This window comes from Formica exsecta, unplaced genomic scaffold (genome assembly GCF_003651465.1).
Source record: "Formica exsecta isolate Colony F162 unplaced genomic scaffold, ASM365146v1 scaffold423, whole genome shotgun sequence".
NCBI lineage: Eukaryota > Metazoa > Arthropoda > Insecta > Hymenoptera > Formicidae > Formica > Formica exsecta.
This window is the reverse complement of record NW_021851472.1, coordinates 4,691-19,936: the sequence shown is the minus strand read 5'-3', so window position 1 is coordinate 19,936 and position 15,246 is coordinate 4,691. Positions and strand designations below refer to the sequence as shown.

Sequence of the window (15,246 nt, the reverse complement as noted above, 5' to 3'; positions counted from 1 at the left end):
ATTATTTTATTATTTTTATTATTTATGTATATTGTTATTTATATTATAATTATCACGCTATTATTCTTTTCGTTGCATAAAGATGTTTGCTCATTTTTTCAAAGATATAAAAGATCCTATATATCTCAATAGGAATAATTTTTACTTAATATTATATACACTTATACACAAGAAATATTTTGTGTGTGTGTGTGTGTGTGTTGTTTTATTAGAATTATATATACAACTGTTCGTTTTTGCCGAAGGATATTACGCTGTTAATTCCGGGAAAAGATTTACCAAGAGATGATCCAGCAGAAAATATGCCAGATGTTTATTAAACGGCGCATTTTGTAAAGGATCTAATAGGGAATCCATCAAACTGTTCCAAGGCTTGGAGAATGCCACTAACCACCATGGTAACAAGGAGTACAGCCCTTCTTTGGCGGTTTCGTAATAATCTCGACATCTTGCTTGTGAGGAGAAGTCCTTCATGTAATTTCTGCCTATTATTTTCGCATGTAAAAGTTTGACGACGATAGAGGCACGGCCACCACCCAAAAGCTTGATCAACATGTTGTAGAACAATGTGTTTACAATTGGGTCCATCCTTTTACGCGATAAAGAGGCAAACATCCAGAGGAATCGCGAAATAATCGAAGGTATATCTAGTAGACCATCCACTGTAATAATAATTTCATCATTGAAGTTATCTGTCTTTTGTATGCAGACGTAAAAAATATTTAAACTTACCAGCCTCCACGACGCATAGACTTGCCCCTTTTACATAATCACGTTGCGGTAAGTTGCATGGAACATTTTGCAAGGTGACAGGTAGATTCAAGTTATTGCCGAATACTCCGTTCAGCAGATTTCTACCTTTGCTTTCCGCCTCGTCGAGATTGTGCTCGCTCAATGGTTCAACACCCATATCCATATGCTCGTACTTTGTATTCGTGGACGCCAGAAAAGTACTCATAAACTTGTCGAGGTGTTGCCCCTTTTCCTTTCGCAGTTTGTAGGTCATGCTCTGATAGAGGATACCGATGTCGGGTGTACTATAGTTGGCGAAGTACGGCTTCAAGTTCGGCGTCGTGAGGAAGGTGTAGAGGAGCTCGCTGCTCCTCAACATCGGCTTAGACAGCAATCTCTGCAGAAACTCTTCATAACGTTGACGGTTTGCTGCAAGGGGCAAATGAGGATTCTTGCGCGTCGATAACGGCGAGTCGTTCAGCTCCTTGTCGCCGTGGAACTCGGCGAGTCGCGTCCGCAGCGTGTAGAAATCTTGATCCTGACGCAAGACCGTCCACGACTTGGCCTCTGCCACGCTATGAACAGCGATCATGTACACTGGTTGTGTACCGCCGCCGTCCACGTGCGGGATGGTGACTCGCCACGTCGTTAAGTCGCGATGAGACTTATCGCCGAAGCTCTTGATCTCGTTGTACGCTCGAGCCGTACAATCTACCTCCTCGACCGGATAGACATGTTGCAGTAAAAACGGGGTACCGTCGATCGTTGATCGTGAAACACCATCCATTCTGCCCAATTGATTGCTGGACCGCGCAGAGATAGATGCTCCTCCGCTTGCACTAATTACAAATGAATAAATATATGCGTGTGCTTATATGAATCACTATAAATTTAAAAATTTTATTATAAAAGCTAACGCACGTAAACTATGTTCAACAATTTTAGAATGTGATTATCTTATTTTCATTTGTGTTTTCAGGAAAATATCATTAGAAAATCATGGTTTCATTTTCTATTATTTTCACTATAAATTATAACATTATATTAAAATAACTCTATATAGTTATTATAATATAATATTATAATAACTATATAGAATTACAAACAGTACAATATCGTAAAATATGTATAAATTATAAACCAGATGACACAGTATGACATTAAAATCGAAAAATGATATTTTTGAGAGATTCAAACTTGATTAAAAATATATATGTCTACTTAGGAATATACTTACTTGGCTGCAGTGGCTTTTGCTTGTTCGGACACTAAATGACCACACAGAAGTTTATATAACTAGAACACGAAGATTGTTTCTTAAATACAAAATTTCATTAATTTCCTAAATATTGAAGATTAAATATTCAAAAGACCAGTTAACAATAATATGGGAAATAGATGAAAATAAATCACGAAATATGTATTTACCTGATAGCTATGATGGAATGATGGCAGACAAGTACTTTCTAAAAACGCGTGTGCTTCTTGATGAGCTTCATAGAAAGGTCGTGACGTTCGTAGCTCTTGGATTTTTTCTGGTCCACCTTCCAATACTAGAGAAATAAACGCATATATGTATCCATCTACTACTTAAATCGAAATTATTCACAGTCAAACGAATTACGCACTTTCTCGTATGCCTTTCGATATATGTAATGGCAAATACAGATATTCTGGGCCATCAGGATCAAGATATATTGTGTACAAATTTCGAACATCTATGTATAAGCTTTTTTCAGCGCTAGATGACATTTCCGGATTCAACATACGTTTACTGAGATCATCTAAAGAACAGTAGACGATATAAATTATAAATATTATCTGTAAAATTTGTAACATAACACATCAAAAGAATTGTATATACCAATATCTAAACAAAACTGAAGAAGGTTCATGGGTCCGGATTCTTTAATGTGCTGCATAAACATATATAACAGTTCAGGATCGCTCAAGACTTCATTCAGAGATGGTTTGAAACAATTGTGTGTGATGGTATGTGAATGCATTGCCGTCACCCAAGATTGCAGCATTGGTACATTAATAGTCTTCACTGCATTAGATAAAGAGGTATCACGGTGAGTGGATAATGTTACCAACATATTTATATTTTCTGGATCTGCAAGTGCGTCAATAGCTGGTAGTAGCACCCAATTGGCCAAAATTTCCCGAAGCATCACCTAGAAATATATATAAATTGAAAGAAACGTATAAAGTATTATAATCAGTTGTCACACCTCTCTCTTCTCTCTCTCTCTTTCTCTCTAAATATAAACTTAAATAATTCATGTATAAAAATAAATCTCAAAATAATTCATTATACTTGGTTATTTGTTGAGACATGTATGGTAGGTAACAAATGTGGCAGCAATGCAGTGGTTAATCCTCGCAAATAATTTAATTCGGCTTCTCTTGAGTAAGCAGCTGGATGAATCTTAGAACTCAGATAACTCTCGACATAATCTTGGGGCATCTTAACATCCAATCTTGACTTTTTGAGAAGTGCATCCCAATCTTGAGCGTGTTGTATGGCCAAGGGAATCAGATCGGTGAACGTGATGCTCGCTGTATCCGCACGTAATAATCGAATAGCGATATTTTTCGCCGCTGTCGTTATAGCTAAACGTAATTGTTGTATAAAAGCTTCATTCGTCGATAAATCAGAATACCATGTGCAGACATAAATTTGTAGTACTTCTTCTAAAAGCTAGAAATTAATAGGTTTTTGTACATATTAGCAACATATATAAATAAAGTATGCAATATGTAAATTGCAAAATATAATGGTTTTCTTATTAATGATTGTAATTACCTGTTCTAACGTATGGTCAAAATCCTTCGGTACTTTAATCTTTGTCGAATGTGGCAATAACTTGTGTCTTTTGCAGATGTTATTGCTACAAACGCTGCATGAATCCTTAATTTCAAATTTTGCAATAAATTTGTCATTTGTAATATTAAATCTCACTAATAAATTATCAATGCACTGTACTAATCGAACAGCATAAAAACTACTAATCGCATAAATACTGGCCACAATAAACACCCATAGAATGCTGTGAAAAAATTAGAGTAATTAGAAAGTGATTTCTCTCTCTTCTCTCATATATGTAATTCATAATATATATTATTGAGTAAAACATAAGTGATATTTACCTATTAAAGACAATTATAATAAATGCGATAAGTAAAATAATGATCGCCAATATTGCGACATTAAAAAAGTATAAATCTTGCATCTCTTTGATGTTGAATGACATATTTTCCTTTGCTATTAAATATAATATTAGAAGAAACAATTTGGTTAATAAAGTATTTTCACATTTGACACAAAGCTATTTTCAACGAAATACACACTCATCGTTGAAGCACTTATTGCATCATGAAAATTATCGGAGATATATACGTCGTCCTTTTTTATCAGATTTGACAGTTGTTTGACAGTTCGAGCCATTCCATGTCACAGTGTTTCATGTGTGGATTGAATGACAGTTTCGATTATTATTATATTATTATTATTATTAAGAATCGATCTTTTATCTTATTTCAATACAATAATTCACAGAATTAAATCAGAATCAGAATTCTTTTGGTGTTCCCTCTCTCTCCCATCCCTGATCGAAACAATGATCCAGAATAACCTATTATAGATTCGGTGCTTTATCACGTTGTCGTTGTTTACATGATAATCTCTCATATTTTGATATTTTAAAGAAGAGAAATAAGACTGCAAAATGTCTGCACCTCCGGATCCTAAATTTCTATTGCGCGGTGATATGGATGAAAATGTACATAGTTTGCTATTCTGGATTGATTCTGATGTAGAGCATCTTTATGCTGGCGATGGAAAAGGCACGGTTCATATTTGGGATTTGAAAGTAAATATTTCTCTTTTCAGTGAATTCTGTTTTTCCATTAGTTTTAATAATTGAATTTAAATAATTACGACTTATTCATTTACGAGAAGATATTTTTAATATAAATATAGATAAGGAATGAAAGATGTTGACATTTGTTTAAAAAAAGCATTAATTATAATCAATTTTTTTTTTCCTGTATATTATAGACAAACAGGATAAAAAGTCAATTATCAGATGGAGACAGCCCCTGTTTTAACTTACATAGAACTAATCAGGCTGATTTAATAGTTCAACGAAGACACGGCGTAGTTGATGTATATAAAGCAAATGAATCCAATTGGATATTGAATAAGAACATTGATTATAAATATTGCAGTTTTTGCAGGCAGGTATATTAACAAACGTTGTGAAAGTTTGTCGATACTAAAACTTGATACTAAAACTTTGCGTTATAGATCTCAATTGTTGCCTGAAAAGAATGCGATATTAGTTCCACTTGATTCTTCAGTGGTAGGAGTATTATCACTGAAAACGTTTAATATTGAATCGACATTAGATCCATCCAAACTATCCTACAATGACAAATTGGGTACAATAATGGCGATGAAACCATTGGATATAAACGATTTGGTTTTAGTCGCTTATGAAGGTGGACAATTATTATTGTGGGACATGAAAAAAAATGATGTTCTCAGCTCTCTCACTGTGGAGCAATATCCGATGACCTTTGATTTCGATATTTCTTTGATGCAAGGCATCCTTGGTAGTGCATCAGATAAGTTGGAGGTATTACAAAAATTAGTAACATGTGTAAAAAAGAGATCACACACAAGTGTGGATAGATTATATTTATAAATTTTTAGATTTTTAAAATATTGCCAAATCATACATTATCCCACAAATCTACAATACTATTGGAGCATGTTTCTGGAGTATCTGTTCTTTCTGTGAGACCAGATAAAAAATTTGTCACAGCTGGCTGCTGGGATGGATGTATCAGATTGTTTTCTTGGAAAAAATTGCGGCCACTTGCGATATTAAGAGAACACAAAGAGAGTATATACGATATTGTTTACTCGCAACGTGAAGTCGAGGCATATGATACCAAGTATTTAATGGCAGCCACTGGCAAAGATGGCTGTATATCGATGTGGGACATATATAATTAGGAATTAAAAATGTGTATATGTATATATAAATTGCATATTTATATGAAAAAAATATAAATTTTTTTTTATATTGTATATATACTTATATATGATTATTTTAAGGAAGTTATCTTTTCTCATAAATGTATCTTTCACGATGATACAAAGGAAAAGATTGCTGAATTTTTTTACGATCACTATTACATTATATTTTAAATACTAAAGTATTCTATTTATTATACATTTGTACATATGCATCTTTTGTAATATCATCATTGCCATCGGATTATATGATACGTTTTTTTGCCAACTCTAAGTAACGATAGATTATTACTTAGTATATGGATGCCAGGTACAACCACTTCATTTAAATTAGTGATTCTTTGATGATTTACATAGAATCCGCCTGCCTCTATAATCCGTTGCGCATCATGATCGGTCTTGAAACATTTTGCTTTCTTTGCTAGTTCGTATACAGTGAGTCCCGGTTCGGACAAGATATCCACTATGGTTGCGTATTCAAACACATCTGCCAATTCCGATGCATTCATTTTCACAAAAGATTCGATCGATTGATCATACAACGCTGCAGATGCGCGCTTTGCAGCCAATAATCCATCCTCTGTAAGAAAAATCGTAGTAAATGATAATAGATAATATATAAAAATAGTCTTCTTTTATCAAACTTACCTCCATGTACTAAGAGTGTAACTTGCTCTGCCAATAATTTTTGTGCTCTTCTATCTTCTGGATTTTTCATATGATCAGTCACAATCTCAGTAATTTTATTTAATGGTATAAATGTAAACAATTTTAAGAACTTTTCAATGTCAGAATCTTTAGTCCTAATAAAATACTGATACAACTGAAAGCTCGAAGATTTTGTTGAAGACAACCATACTGCGTTCAAAAGAGATTTCCCAAATTTCTTTCCACCTTCGGCTGTTATGAGCGGTAACGTTATACCGTAAACCTCTGCTTTTCCGGTTTTCGTGATCAAATCATATCCAGACATAATATTACCCATTTGATCACTTCCGCCGATTTGGAAGCGACAATTATATTTCTTCATCAACTGAAACCAATCGTACGCTTGGAATACTTGATAAGTGAATTCAGTGAAACTCATCCCCGTCTCAGAATTTAATCGCGACTGGACAGAGGACCTGCCCAGCATTGTGCCCATTCTAAAATATTTCCCGATGCTTCTGACAAACTCGATGACGTTTAAATTTGTATACCAGTCCAAATTATTTACTATGATCAGCGGTTTCAGATTCTTTTGCTTGTTTTTCCAAAAATAAATCTGATGATTATTAAATATAATCTCTATATTCTTTGTAATAGATTTCAAATTCTCCTTAATTAGAAATTCTTCCATCTCAACCCGTTCTTTCTTTCTGTGACTAGGATCGCCTATTAAACCAGTAGCTCCTCCTACCAGGGCTATAACTTGATGCCCCGCTCTTTGCCAGTGCAAGAGATTCATTAGAATGAGTAAATTACCAATGTGTAAACTGTCTGCCGTTGGATCAAAGCCAGCATAGACGCATTGTGGTGACTTGTTTAATAAATCTAATATTTTATTCCTGAGGAAAAGATATATATGTACAATTATATAAATAATATATTTGTGAATGTCACGAGATATAAAAAAAATGCAATTTTATATAAAATTTATATTATAATTTAATATTGCTTTATTACAATTTATATAGGACTGCATTTTTTATTTTTTTTATTTTACGAAATGACTTGAAAATATACTTACGTACTGGTATTGGGAAATATATCTTCGTACATGCCTCTTTCGTGAAGCTTTAATATATTCTTGCTACAGTAAAATCTACGTGTCTTATCAAAATCAACGCGATTGATAGCGGAACATAATCTTAATAAAGTACGAGCATTCATTTCACAGTACATTTGTGAGACGTTAACGCTGGGATATCGATAAGTATCTTCGAATTTAAGAAATCAGACTTTGTTTTGCATTTCTTGCATGAAAATATACAAATTATAGCACTAATGTTTGTCAAATAATCAATCTTAACCTCAAATAGTATACGCACGTGCGATAGCTACTCCAAACTGACTACTGACTACTGACTCTGATTACACGAAAGACACGTGTGTATCAAGCGTTGTATATTTTGCCTTAAATGCAGGAGAATATTATTTACATTGATGAATTTTGATTCATAAAACAAATAAAATTATAATATAGAATTTTTTTATATATTTGTTTGAAAAAACTAGAATTATCTATCTCATATTTTATCAATTAGATCATATATCTTCTAATTTTTGTAGCTTAAAAGAAATTTTTTTGAAAATATTTCCTAATATTTATACAGAGACATCAGGAAATATTCTAAAATTCGGGACAAAGTTTTAATAAATTTTTCTTATATTATTTCTTTAATAGATTATTTTTTCCTGTTTACATTACTTTTATTATTCTATAACATACCCAGACAGCACAAGGATGTCCTATATATATATATATATATATTCAATTTTCGATGCTACAGAATGTGGAAAATTTATTATTACAATTCTCTTATTTCAAACATAGAAACATATTTTTGTATATCTGTCACAGCCTCTTCAACCTATTTTCAAAAAAAATTTCATCTTTTTATAGAGACGCCGGATTTTTGTAAGCCTTTTTATAAAAAAAGTTTTATGTAAAAATGTTGAATTTACAAAAAATGACATATTTATTACATTGTAATAATTAAAGTATTTCGCCTTGCATCTATCGGAATTCCAAATGTGCAAAACTTGATCCTTAATTGCACCAAATTCAAATAAGGTTCTGCGCGGCAAGCTTTTGAGTAAAAAATAGTTAACATTTAAATATTCCAGTGGATTCATCGCTAGATACATCTCCATTAATACTGACATATTTATCAGAGATAATTAAAGATTCTAGCCAAGTAAACCGAGATTATTTTTCAAATTCAAATATTTAAAAAAAAGATTTATTCAATATCTTTCCGGTAAAAAACTTAATTCGTTCTTCGACAGATCTAATATTTCTAAAAAAGCTGAGCAAATGCTTTAACATTAATAATATGTTGCTTTATGATCCTCAGCATCTATCAAAATTCCAGTGTGCAAAATTTGATGTCTGCACCAAATTCACGGTAAGATTCTGCGGCAAACTCTTTAAGTAGTTAACATTTAAATATTTAAGTGGATTCATCGCCACATACACCTCCATTGATGATGATACACTTGTCAAAGATAAAGATTCTAACGAAGTAAATTGATTATTTTCCACATTCAAATATTTTAAAGATGTTAAAGATTCACTGAATCCTTCCGGTAGAAAACTCAATTTGTTCTTTGACAGATCTAATATTTCTAAAAGCGAAAGGTGAGCGAATGCTTTAACATTAATCTCCTCGATCTGATTCCCTCTTAATAACAATTTCGTCAATTTCGGCATTTGTATGAAAGCGTTCGAAATTATATTTTTAGGATTGTTACAATTAAGAGACAAAATACTGATTACTGTTTCATTTGAAATCTGTGGGACATCCTCGAGCTTGTTGAAATTTAAATCGAGCGTTCTCAAAGATTGCAATTTTTTAAATGTCTCCGAATATAAGTAAGTTATTTTATTTGTGGATAAGTTCAAATAGACTAACTTGTTAATGTCCTCGAAAGTGTTCGGTTCAATAAAACCAATGTTGTTTCCGCAAATGGAAAGATAATGTAGATTTTCCAGGCCAGCCATCACTAGACTATGTGAATAAATATCCTGACCAGATTCATCATACATGTTATAACGTCGATTATAATATAAACCATCCGAATGATCACGTGAATCATTATTATACTTCTTCATATATTTCAGAATATTATTATCCAAATTTAATGCCAATAAGTTCACTTGTTTTCTATTAAAAACCAAAGAAGTGAGCCCATTATCGTGGAGGTCAAGAAAGTATAAACTATTTGGCAGCAATTTTACAAAATTGGTACTTTTTATGTTGTTGCCGGAAAGATCTAGAATCTTTAGTTTTGGAAATGGAGTTTCGTTTATAGAAGTTCGCAAGTCATAGATATAATTTCTACGAACAGACAAGATTTCTAAATTAGGATAGTCTTCGGAAATGTCTGACGAATGGCCGTAATAGTTATTAGATGATATTGCATTATTCAGAATAAGGATCTTTAAGTTTTTGTGACCTCCAAAGTCGAAGAGTTTTTCCCAGTAGATTTCGTTGTTAGAAAGAATTAATTGAGTCAAATTAGGCAGGTTGTTGAAGGCGCCCTTCTCGATACTCTGGAGGTGAGTGTTCGTGAAATTGAGGCAAGTAATCCACGGACTACTGATAAAATTCCGACCAATAGAGATTATCTTTGCATCAGTAAAATTGAAGGAAATTATTTCATTTTTACACAGATGTCCGAACTCATTCACATAGTTAGGAAATTCCAAAGAGATTTGAATATCATTGGCTGTTGTTAGCGTGGACCATGAGACAAAAATGATGATTGTAAAAGAAAACTTCATGATATCTGATCTCTGCAAATATAGAATAAAAAATGTCTTTTAAAAATATAGTAAAAGATGGTTTTGAATATTATTACAATAAATAAAATTATACTATATTAATGACGAAAATCTGTATAATTATAATTACGATAAAAAAATTATATGTTATAGCACAAGAATATAAAAATACATTTTTTTCAATATAAAATATATATAAAAAAATGTTTTATTTATTTAAAACTTTTTCAAGGTATGCAAACTAAACGTACCATGTTAATAAAATGCTTTCTTCACAAAATTGTTCAAATTAGTTGCTAGCTTCTTTTATGGATGTACTTTTCATCACGACTGCTCTTAGAATACTGCAGTTATGGTGTCATGCCAGTTCTGACAAAGAAACTAAACCGATATAACATCGCTCAGCATAGTCGGCATAGTGATTGATTGAGCTACAAACATGCTATAATCAATATGCATATGTTTATTCGTGAATAGATAAAGTAATCGTAAATAGATAATTTTTTATCTCGTTTATATAACCCCGGAGGTCTATTCCGGATACAGCGTATATTTCTCAAGAAATTGTCTTACTATAATATTATATTCAATAAAATAAGTCAAAACCTTTTTCTGTTAAAAAAGCTTATTTTATTATAGAGATTTTAACATTATCTTTTTCTATATTTATAGTAAAATGCATAAAAAGAAAATGTTTGCACGTACATAAAAAACTTACAATTTATGATAGAAGAATATGAAAATTTATGTACGTCATTTCGTTATTTTTCATGCAAACTTTTAAATATCTCATTAGAATAATATCAGATAGTATCAAGAAGAATATTAAAAAATGATGAAAGCTGAAATAGATTAAAGAAACATTGTAAAAATTAGAATTATTTATCTTATGTTTTATCAATTAGATCATCCCCGATTTATCAAATTTTTATCGCTTATTAGAAAATTTTTTAATAATATTTTTTAATGTTTATACAGAGACATGCTCAGGAAATATTCTAAAATTCGGAATAAAGTTTTAATAAATTTTTTCATATTATTTTTTTAATAGATTATTTTTTGCCTGTTTACATATATATTATTCTACTTATTATTCTATAACATATATTTATCCGTAATTATAAAAAAAGACATATAACGTGATTAATTGGTATTAATAACTAAAAATTATGAATATAAAATGACTATTAATAATTATAATAATGATGATTATATATAAGAAAATTATTTTCTCGGCCCGCATCTGTCGGAATTCCAGTATACAAAATTTGATCTCTGCATTAAATTCACGGTAAGATTCTGCGGCAAGTTCTTGAAGTAGCTAATATCTAAATATTCCAGTGGATTCATCACCAGATACACTTGCATTAATGGTAACACATTTGTCAGGGATAAAGATTCTAGCGACGTAAACTGATTATCGTTCAAATTTAAATATTTTAAAGATTCACTTAATCCTTTCGGTAAAAAACTTAATTCGTTCTTCGACAGATCTAATATTTCTAAAAACGAAAGCTAAGCAAATGCTTTAACATTAATCTCGTCGATCTGATCCCCCCTCAATAACAATTTCGTCAATTTTGGCATTTGTACGAAAGCGTTTGAAATTATATTCTTACAATTTTGTTACAATTAATAGACAAAATGCTGATTATTGTTTCACTTGAGGTCTGCGGAACATCCTCGAGCTCGTTGAAACTCAAATCGAGCGATCTCAAAGACTGCAATTTTTCAAATGTCTCTGAATGCAAATAAATTATTTTATTTACGGATAAGTTCAAATAAACTAACTTGCTAATGTCCTCGAAAGCGTTTGATTCAATAAAATCAATGTTGTTTCCGGAAATGGAAAGATAATGTAGATTTTCCAGACCAGCCATCATTAGACCAGAATTTTGCGGATTTTGCGAATTATACTGATCATATTGATTATATTTTTTATCACAATGTTGATTATATCGATTATACTGTCGTGCTGATTATACAAATGATGTGAATCATTGTACTTTTTCAAATATTTTAGATTATTGTTATTCAAGTTTAGTGCCAATAAATTTACTTGTCTTTTATCAAAAGCCAAAGAAGTGAGCAAATTATCGTGGAGATCAAGAAAGTGTAAACTATTTGGCAACTACTTTACAAATCTGGTACTTTTTATTTTGTTGCCGGAAAGATCTAGGATTTTCAGTTTTGGGAGTGGAGTTTCGTTTAGAGAAGTTCGAAAATCATTGATATAATTTCTACGGACAGAAAAGATTTCTAAATTAGGATAGCCTTCAGAAATGTCCGATATCCGCCAGTGGCAATAATGGTACTCATCAACAAATGATGCATTATTTAGAATAAGGATCTTTAATTTTTCGTGACCTCCAAAGTCGAAGAGTTTATTCCAATTGATTTCGTTATTAAAAAGAATTAATTGAGTCAAATTAGAAAGGTTGTTAAAGGCGCTCTTCTCGATGCTCTAGAGGTGAGTGTTCAAGAAATTGAGGCAAGAAATCCAGGGACTACTGATAAAATCCTGATCAATAGAGATGATTGTTGCGTTAGCAAAATAAAAGGAAATACTTTCATTTTTGCACAGATGTTCGAACTCACTCACATAATTAGGAAATTCAAATTCAAATGTAAACCGAGTTGTTTTTACTAATTGTAAGCTTATTTCTAAAAGATAATATAATAGATAAAGATAAATTACGGTAATTAAATAATTTTTCTATATTAATCTGTCTGCACTTTAATACAACGCTCTGATACAATTTTAATTTCTAACGCTCAGGTAAATTAAAAATTTAAACCATTAATAATCATTTAATTAGTTTTTAATAAAAGTTTTCAAGCTGTGATTCCAGTTATCCTTCCACCAAACTTAATAGTCTTGCGGCGGAAATAATTTTTATTCTTTACTGTTGTTCTTTCTACTTTGAAAGATGTCGCTTAATAGCATATTTAATTTAAAAAATAATTTTTTTATTGAACTAAACATTAAATACTAATTTTTTTAGTTTAACCATTTTATTAATTAGAAAGGAATTATCGTTACAGAAACATGGACACTTTACTCGCTCATTTTAACAAGCATTTATTAAATACCGTTCAAATATTGTATAAAACAATTATAGATACGAGTACATGTATGTATTCTTCTTTCCAATTATTTGTAACACTATTTTGTTAGCTCTAACATTTAATACCAACCGCATTATAAATAAATTGCGGCTTATTTTTAATGTACTTTTCCCCTTCCCGTTTATACTATATTAAATAATATTTTTTAACATGTATATTCCTGGACTGTTTTAATGTAGTTCTCGTTTTTTGCTATATACCATAATATATAACAAAAAATGAGAACTACATTAAAACAGTCCAGAAATATACTTATTAAAAAAATATTAGATTATCTTTTAATATATTGCTCGATTATTTTAATGTAGTTTTCGTTTTTCAAATCTGATTTTGATAGGTTCAGAAGTATTTAGTACGAAGTCAAAATATAATTTAATTTCATTTATCTGAATGTTTTTATCTACTTTAAATTCGAATGTTCGAACCAAAGTTGCTAGAAAAACTTTCATTGAGATCATTCCATATTTTATACCTGCAAAAGGTTGTCAATTACATGCAAATCAGTTTTATGTTGCATTTAATGTAATTTGTTCATACTTACCCATACAATTTCTGCGTCCTAAACTAAAGGGCATATAAGACGAATTAGACGATCCTATTTTTTCAGAATGGAATCTGTCCGGATCAAATACTAATGGATTGGGCCAATACTTTTCGTTTCGATGTGCCGTCATTATTTGTAGGACAACATCAGCGCCTTTGGGTAAGATAATCTCTCCTAAACATACATTTTTGCATTTTAATGTTATTATAATATCATTTAAATGATAAGTAGCTCATAAATAAAACAATAGGAATAGTATAAATCGAGTTACATTCTATTCTACAGGCAGATGTATATTTGATTTACAAAATGTTATTTTTTATTAAAAGATAAAATGGCTTTCTTATATTTTTCCTCATTAAACTTTGATAATTTTAAATATCTTTTCTTTTATTTTTCTAAATAGCCTTAATTTTTATTAATTTTTTAAAACATGATAAAATATTTGTTTCTAAACAAAATTTTCTGAAGTTGAATGAGCAAAAATTTATGTTTTAATGTCTATATCTTTGAATGTTGTTCTCAATTTGATCATAATTCATAATTAAAATAAACTTCAAAAAAAATTAAAGATAGGCAAAGCGATTCTAAAAATATTCAAATGTATCTATTATAAAATAATTTTGTATGTTTAATTCAATTTAAAAAGAAAGGTCTTATTCTGTCTCGAACATCCGTGTGTAACATTTGCCTTCTGTACAGCATGGTTGACTCACTCAAGTTCGATATAATTATATTGCCAATTATTTTTTAATATAGTATATTTTATCGGACTGTCTCGAAATTACATTATATAACATTTACCATCTGACAACATGGGTGACTCACTCTTGTTCTGTGTATTATTACTATCACATTTTTGATATAATATATTCCATATACTTTGTAATTACGCTGAGGGTGGTCCAAAAAAAGAGATCGAAACATACGCCATTTGTGATTTTGTTTACCACGTAGTTAAAATATCAATGTAATTTGATTGTAATAAAACATATCCGCACAAATTATCGCGCTAGCTCTTGATTGTCTTTTATCTCCTTCGTATATGATATATTCATAAGAGCTTTTATTAGTTAAATTAAAAGGAAAAGCATATATCCATATAATAACGACATATTTATATTTATGAACAAACCTATATTTAAATCCTCAGTTAGCTTCCGCGCAATTAGTGGAACAATAGGAAATAATCTCATAGTTTCCTTAATGACATTTTCCAAGTAATTCATATGTTGTAAATCTTCGTATCTTATTGGAGTAGATTTTGGAGTTTTGGTCCCATAAATTTCCCGTAATTCTTTATAC

At 30.8% G+C, this 15,246-nt stretch overlaps 6 protein-coding genes across 7 annotated transcripts in view; 1 reads left to right on the top strand and 5 right to left on the bottom strand.

The window, feature by feature from the left end:
- Window positions 1–189: 189 nt before the first annotated feature.
- LOC115240294 (sorting nexin-14-like) lies at window positions 190–4,217 on the bottom strand. Its single transcript, XM_029815359.1, has 10 exons — window positions 4,087–4,217; window positions 3,886–4,000; window positions 3,542–3,785; window positions 3,053–3,436; window positions 2,597–2,909; window positions 2,361–2,516; window positions 2,161–2,285; window positions 1,970–2,028; window positions 733–1,571; window positions 190–662 (listed from the first exon to the last, which is right to left on the bottom strand). Exons 1-10 carry the CDS (start codon window positions 4,181–4,183, stop codon window positions 250–252), a joined length of 2,745 nt encoding a protein of 914 aa, XP_029671219.1. The 5' UTR covers window positions 4,184–4,217; the 3' UTR covers window positions 190–249.
- Window positions 4,218–4,306: 89 nt separating this feature from the next.
- Window positions 4,307–5,832, top strand: LOC115240296 (guanine nucleotide-binding protein subunit beta-like protein 1). Its single transcript, XM_029815363.1, has 4 exons — window positions 4,307–4,607; window positions 4,796–4,974; window positions 5,045–5,375; window positions 5,453–5,832. The coding sequence occupies exons 1-4, from the start codon at window positions 4,464–4,466 to the stop codon at window positions 5,756–5,758; spliced, it is 960 nt and encodes a 319-aa protein (XP_029671223.1). The 5' UTR covers window positions 4,307–4,463; the 3' UTR covers window positions 5,759–5,832.
- Window positions 5,833–5,947: 115 nt separating this feature from the next.
- LOC115240295 (tyrosine--tRNA ligase, mitochondrial) lies at window positions 5,948–7,893 on the bottom strand. 2 transcript variants are annotated; one of them, XM_029815362.1, is made up of 3 exons: window positions 7,513–7,893; window positions 6,428–7,326; window positions 5,948–6,359 (listed from the first exon to the last, which is right to left on the bottom strand). In XM_029815362.1, the coding sequence occupies exons 2-3, from the start codon at window positions 7,224–7,226 to the stop codon at window positions 6,010–6,012; spliced, it is 1,149 nt and encodes a 382-aa protein (XP_029671222.1). In that variant the 5' UTR covers window positions 7,227–7,326; window positions 7,513–7,893; the 3' UTR covers window positions 5,948–6,009. The 2 variants fall into 2 exon arrangements, with proteins under 2 accessions (XP_029671222.1, XP_029671221.1); XM_029815361.1 differs by having other exon boundaries at window positions 7,509–7,889.
- A 353-nt stretch (window positions 7,894–8,246) lies between these two features.
- On the bottom strand, window positions 8,247–10,728 carry LOC115240304 (podocan-like). Its single transcript, XM_029815373.1, has 2 exons — window positions 10,520–10,728; window positions 8,247–10,280 (listed from the first exon to the last, which is right to left on the bottom strand). The coding sequence occupies exons 1-2, from the start codon at window positions 10,520–10,522 to the stop codon at window positions 8,835–8,837; spliced, it is 1,449 nt and encodes a 482-aa protein (XP_029671233.1). The 5' UTR covers window positions 10,523–10,728; the 3' UTR covers window positions 8,247–8,834.
- A 677-nt stretch (window positions 10,729–11,405) lies between these two features.
- Window positions 11,406–12,629, bottom strand: LOC115240305 (leucine-rich repeat-containing G-protein coupled receptor 5-like). The gene is given in 2 exon segments (XM_029815374.1): window positions 11,406–11,891; window positions 11,894–12,629. Coding segments are annotated over 2 exon segments (657 nt in total). The 5' UTR covers window positions 12,152–12,629; the 3' UTR covers window positions 11,406–11,492.
- A 704-nt stretch (window positions 12,630–13,333) lies between these two features.
- Window positions 13,334–15,246, bottom strand: part of LOC115240306 (cytochrome P450 4V2-like) — a 5,977-nt gene continuing 4,064 nt past the window's right edge. The window contains exons 3-5 of the mRNA XM_029815375.1: window positions 15,077–15,246; window positions 13,939–14,115; window positions 13,334–13,869 (exon numbers count right to left, since the gene is read on the bottom strand). The exon at window positions 15,077–15,246 is cut by the window's right edge and continues 8 nt beyond it. Of these exons, the coding sequence (XP_029671235.1) occupies window positions 13,697–13,869; window positions 13,939–14,115; window positions 15,077–15,246 (520 nt within the window). The 3' untranslated portion in view covers window positions 13,334–13,696. The remainder of the gene's footprint in view (window positions 13,870–13,938; window positions 14,116–15,076) is intronic.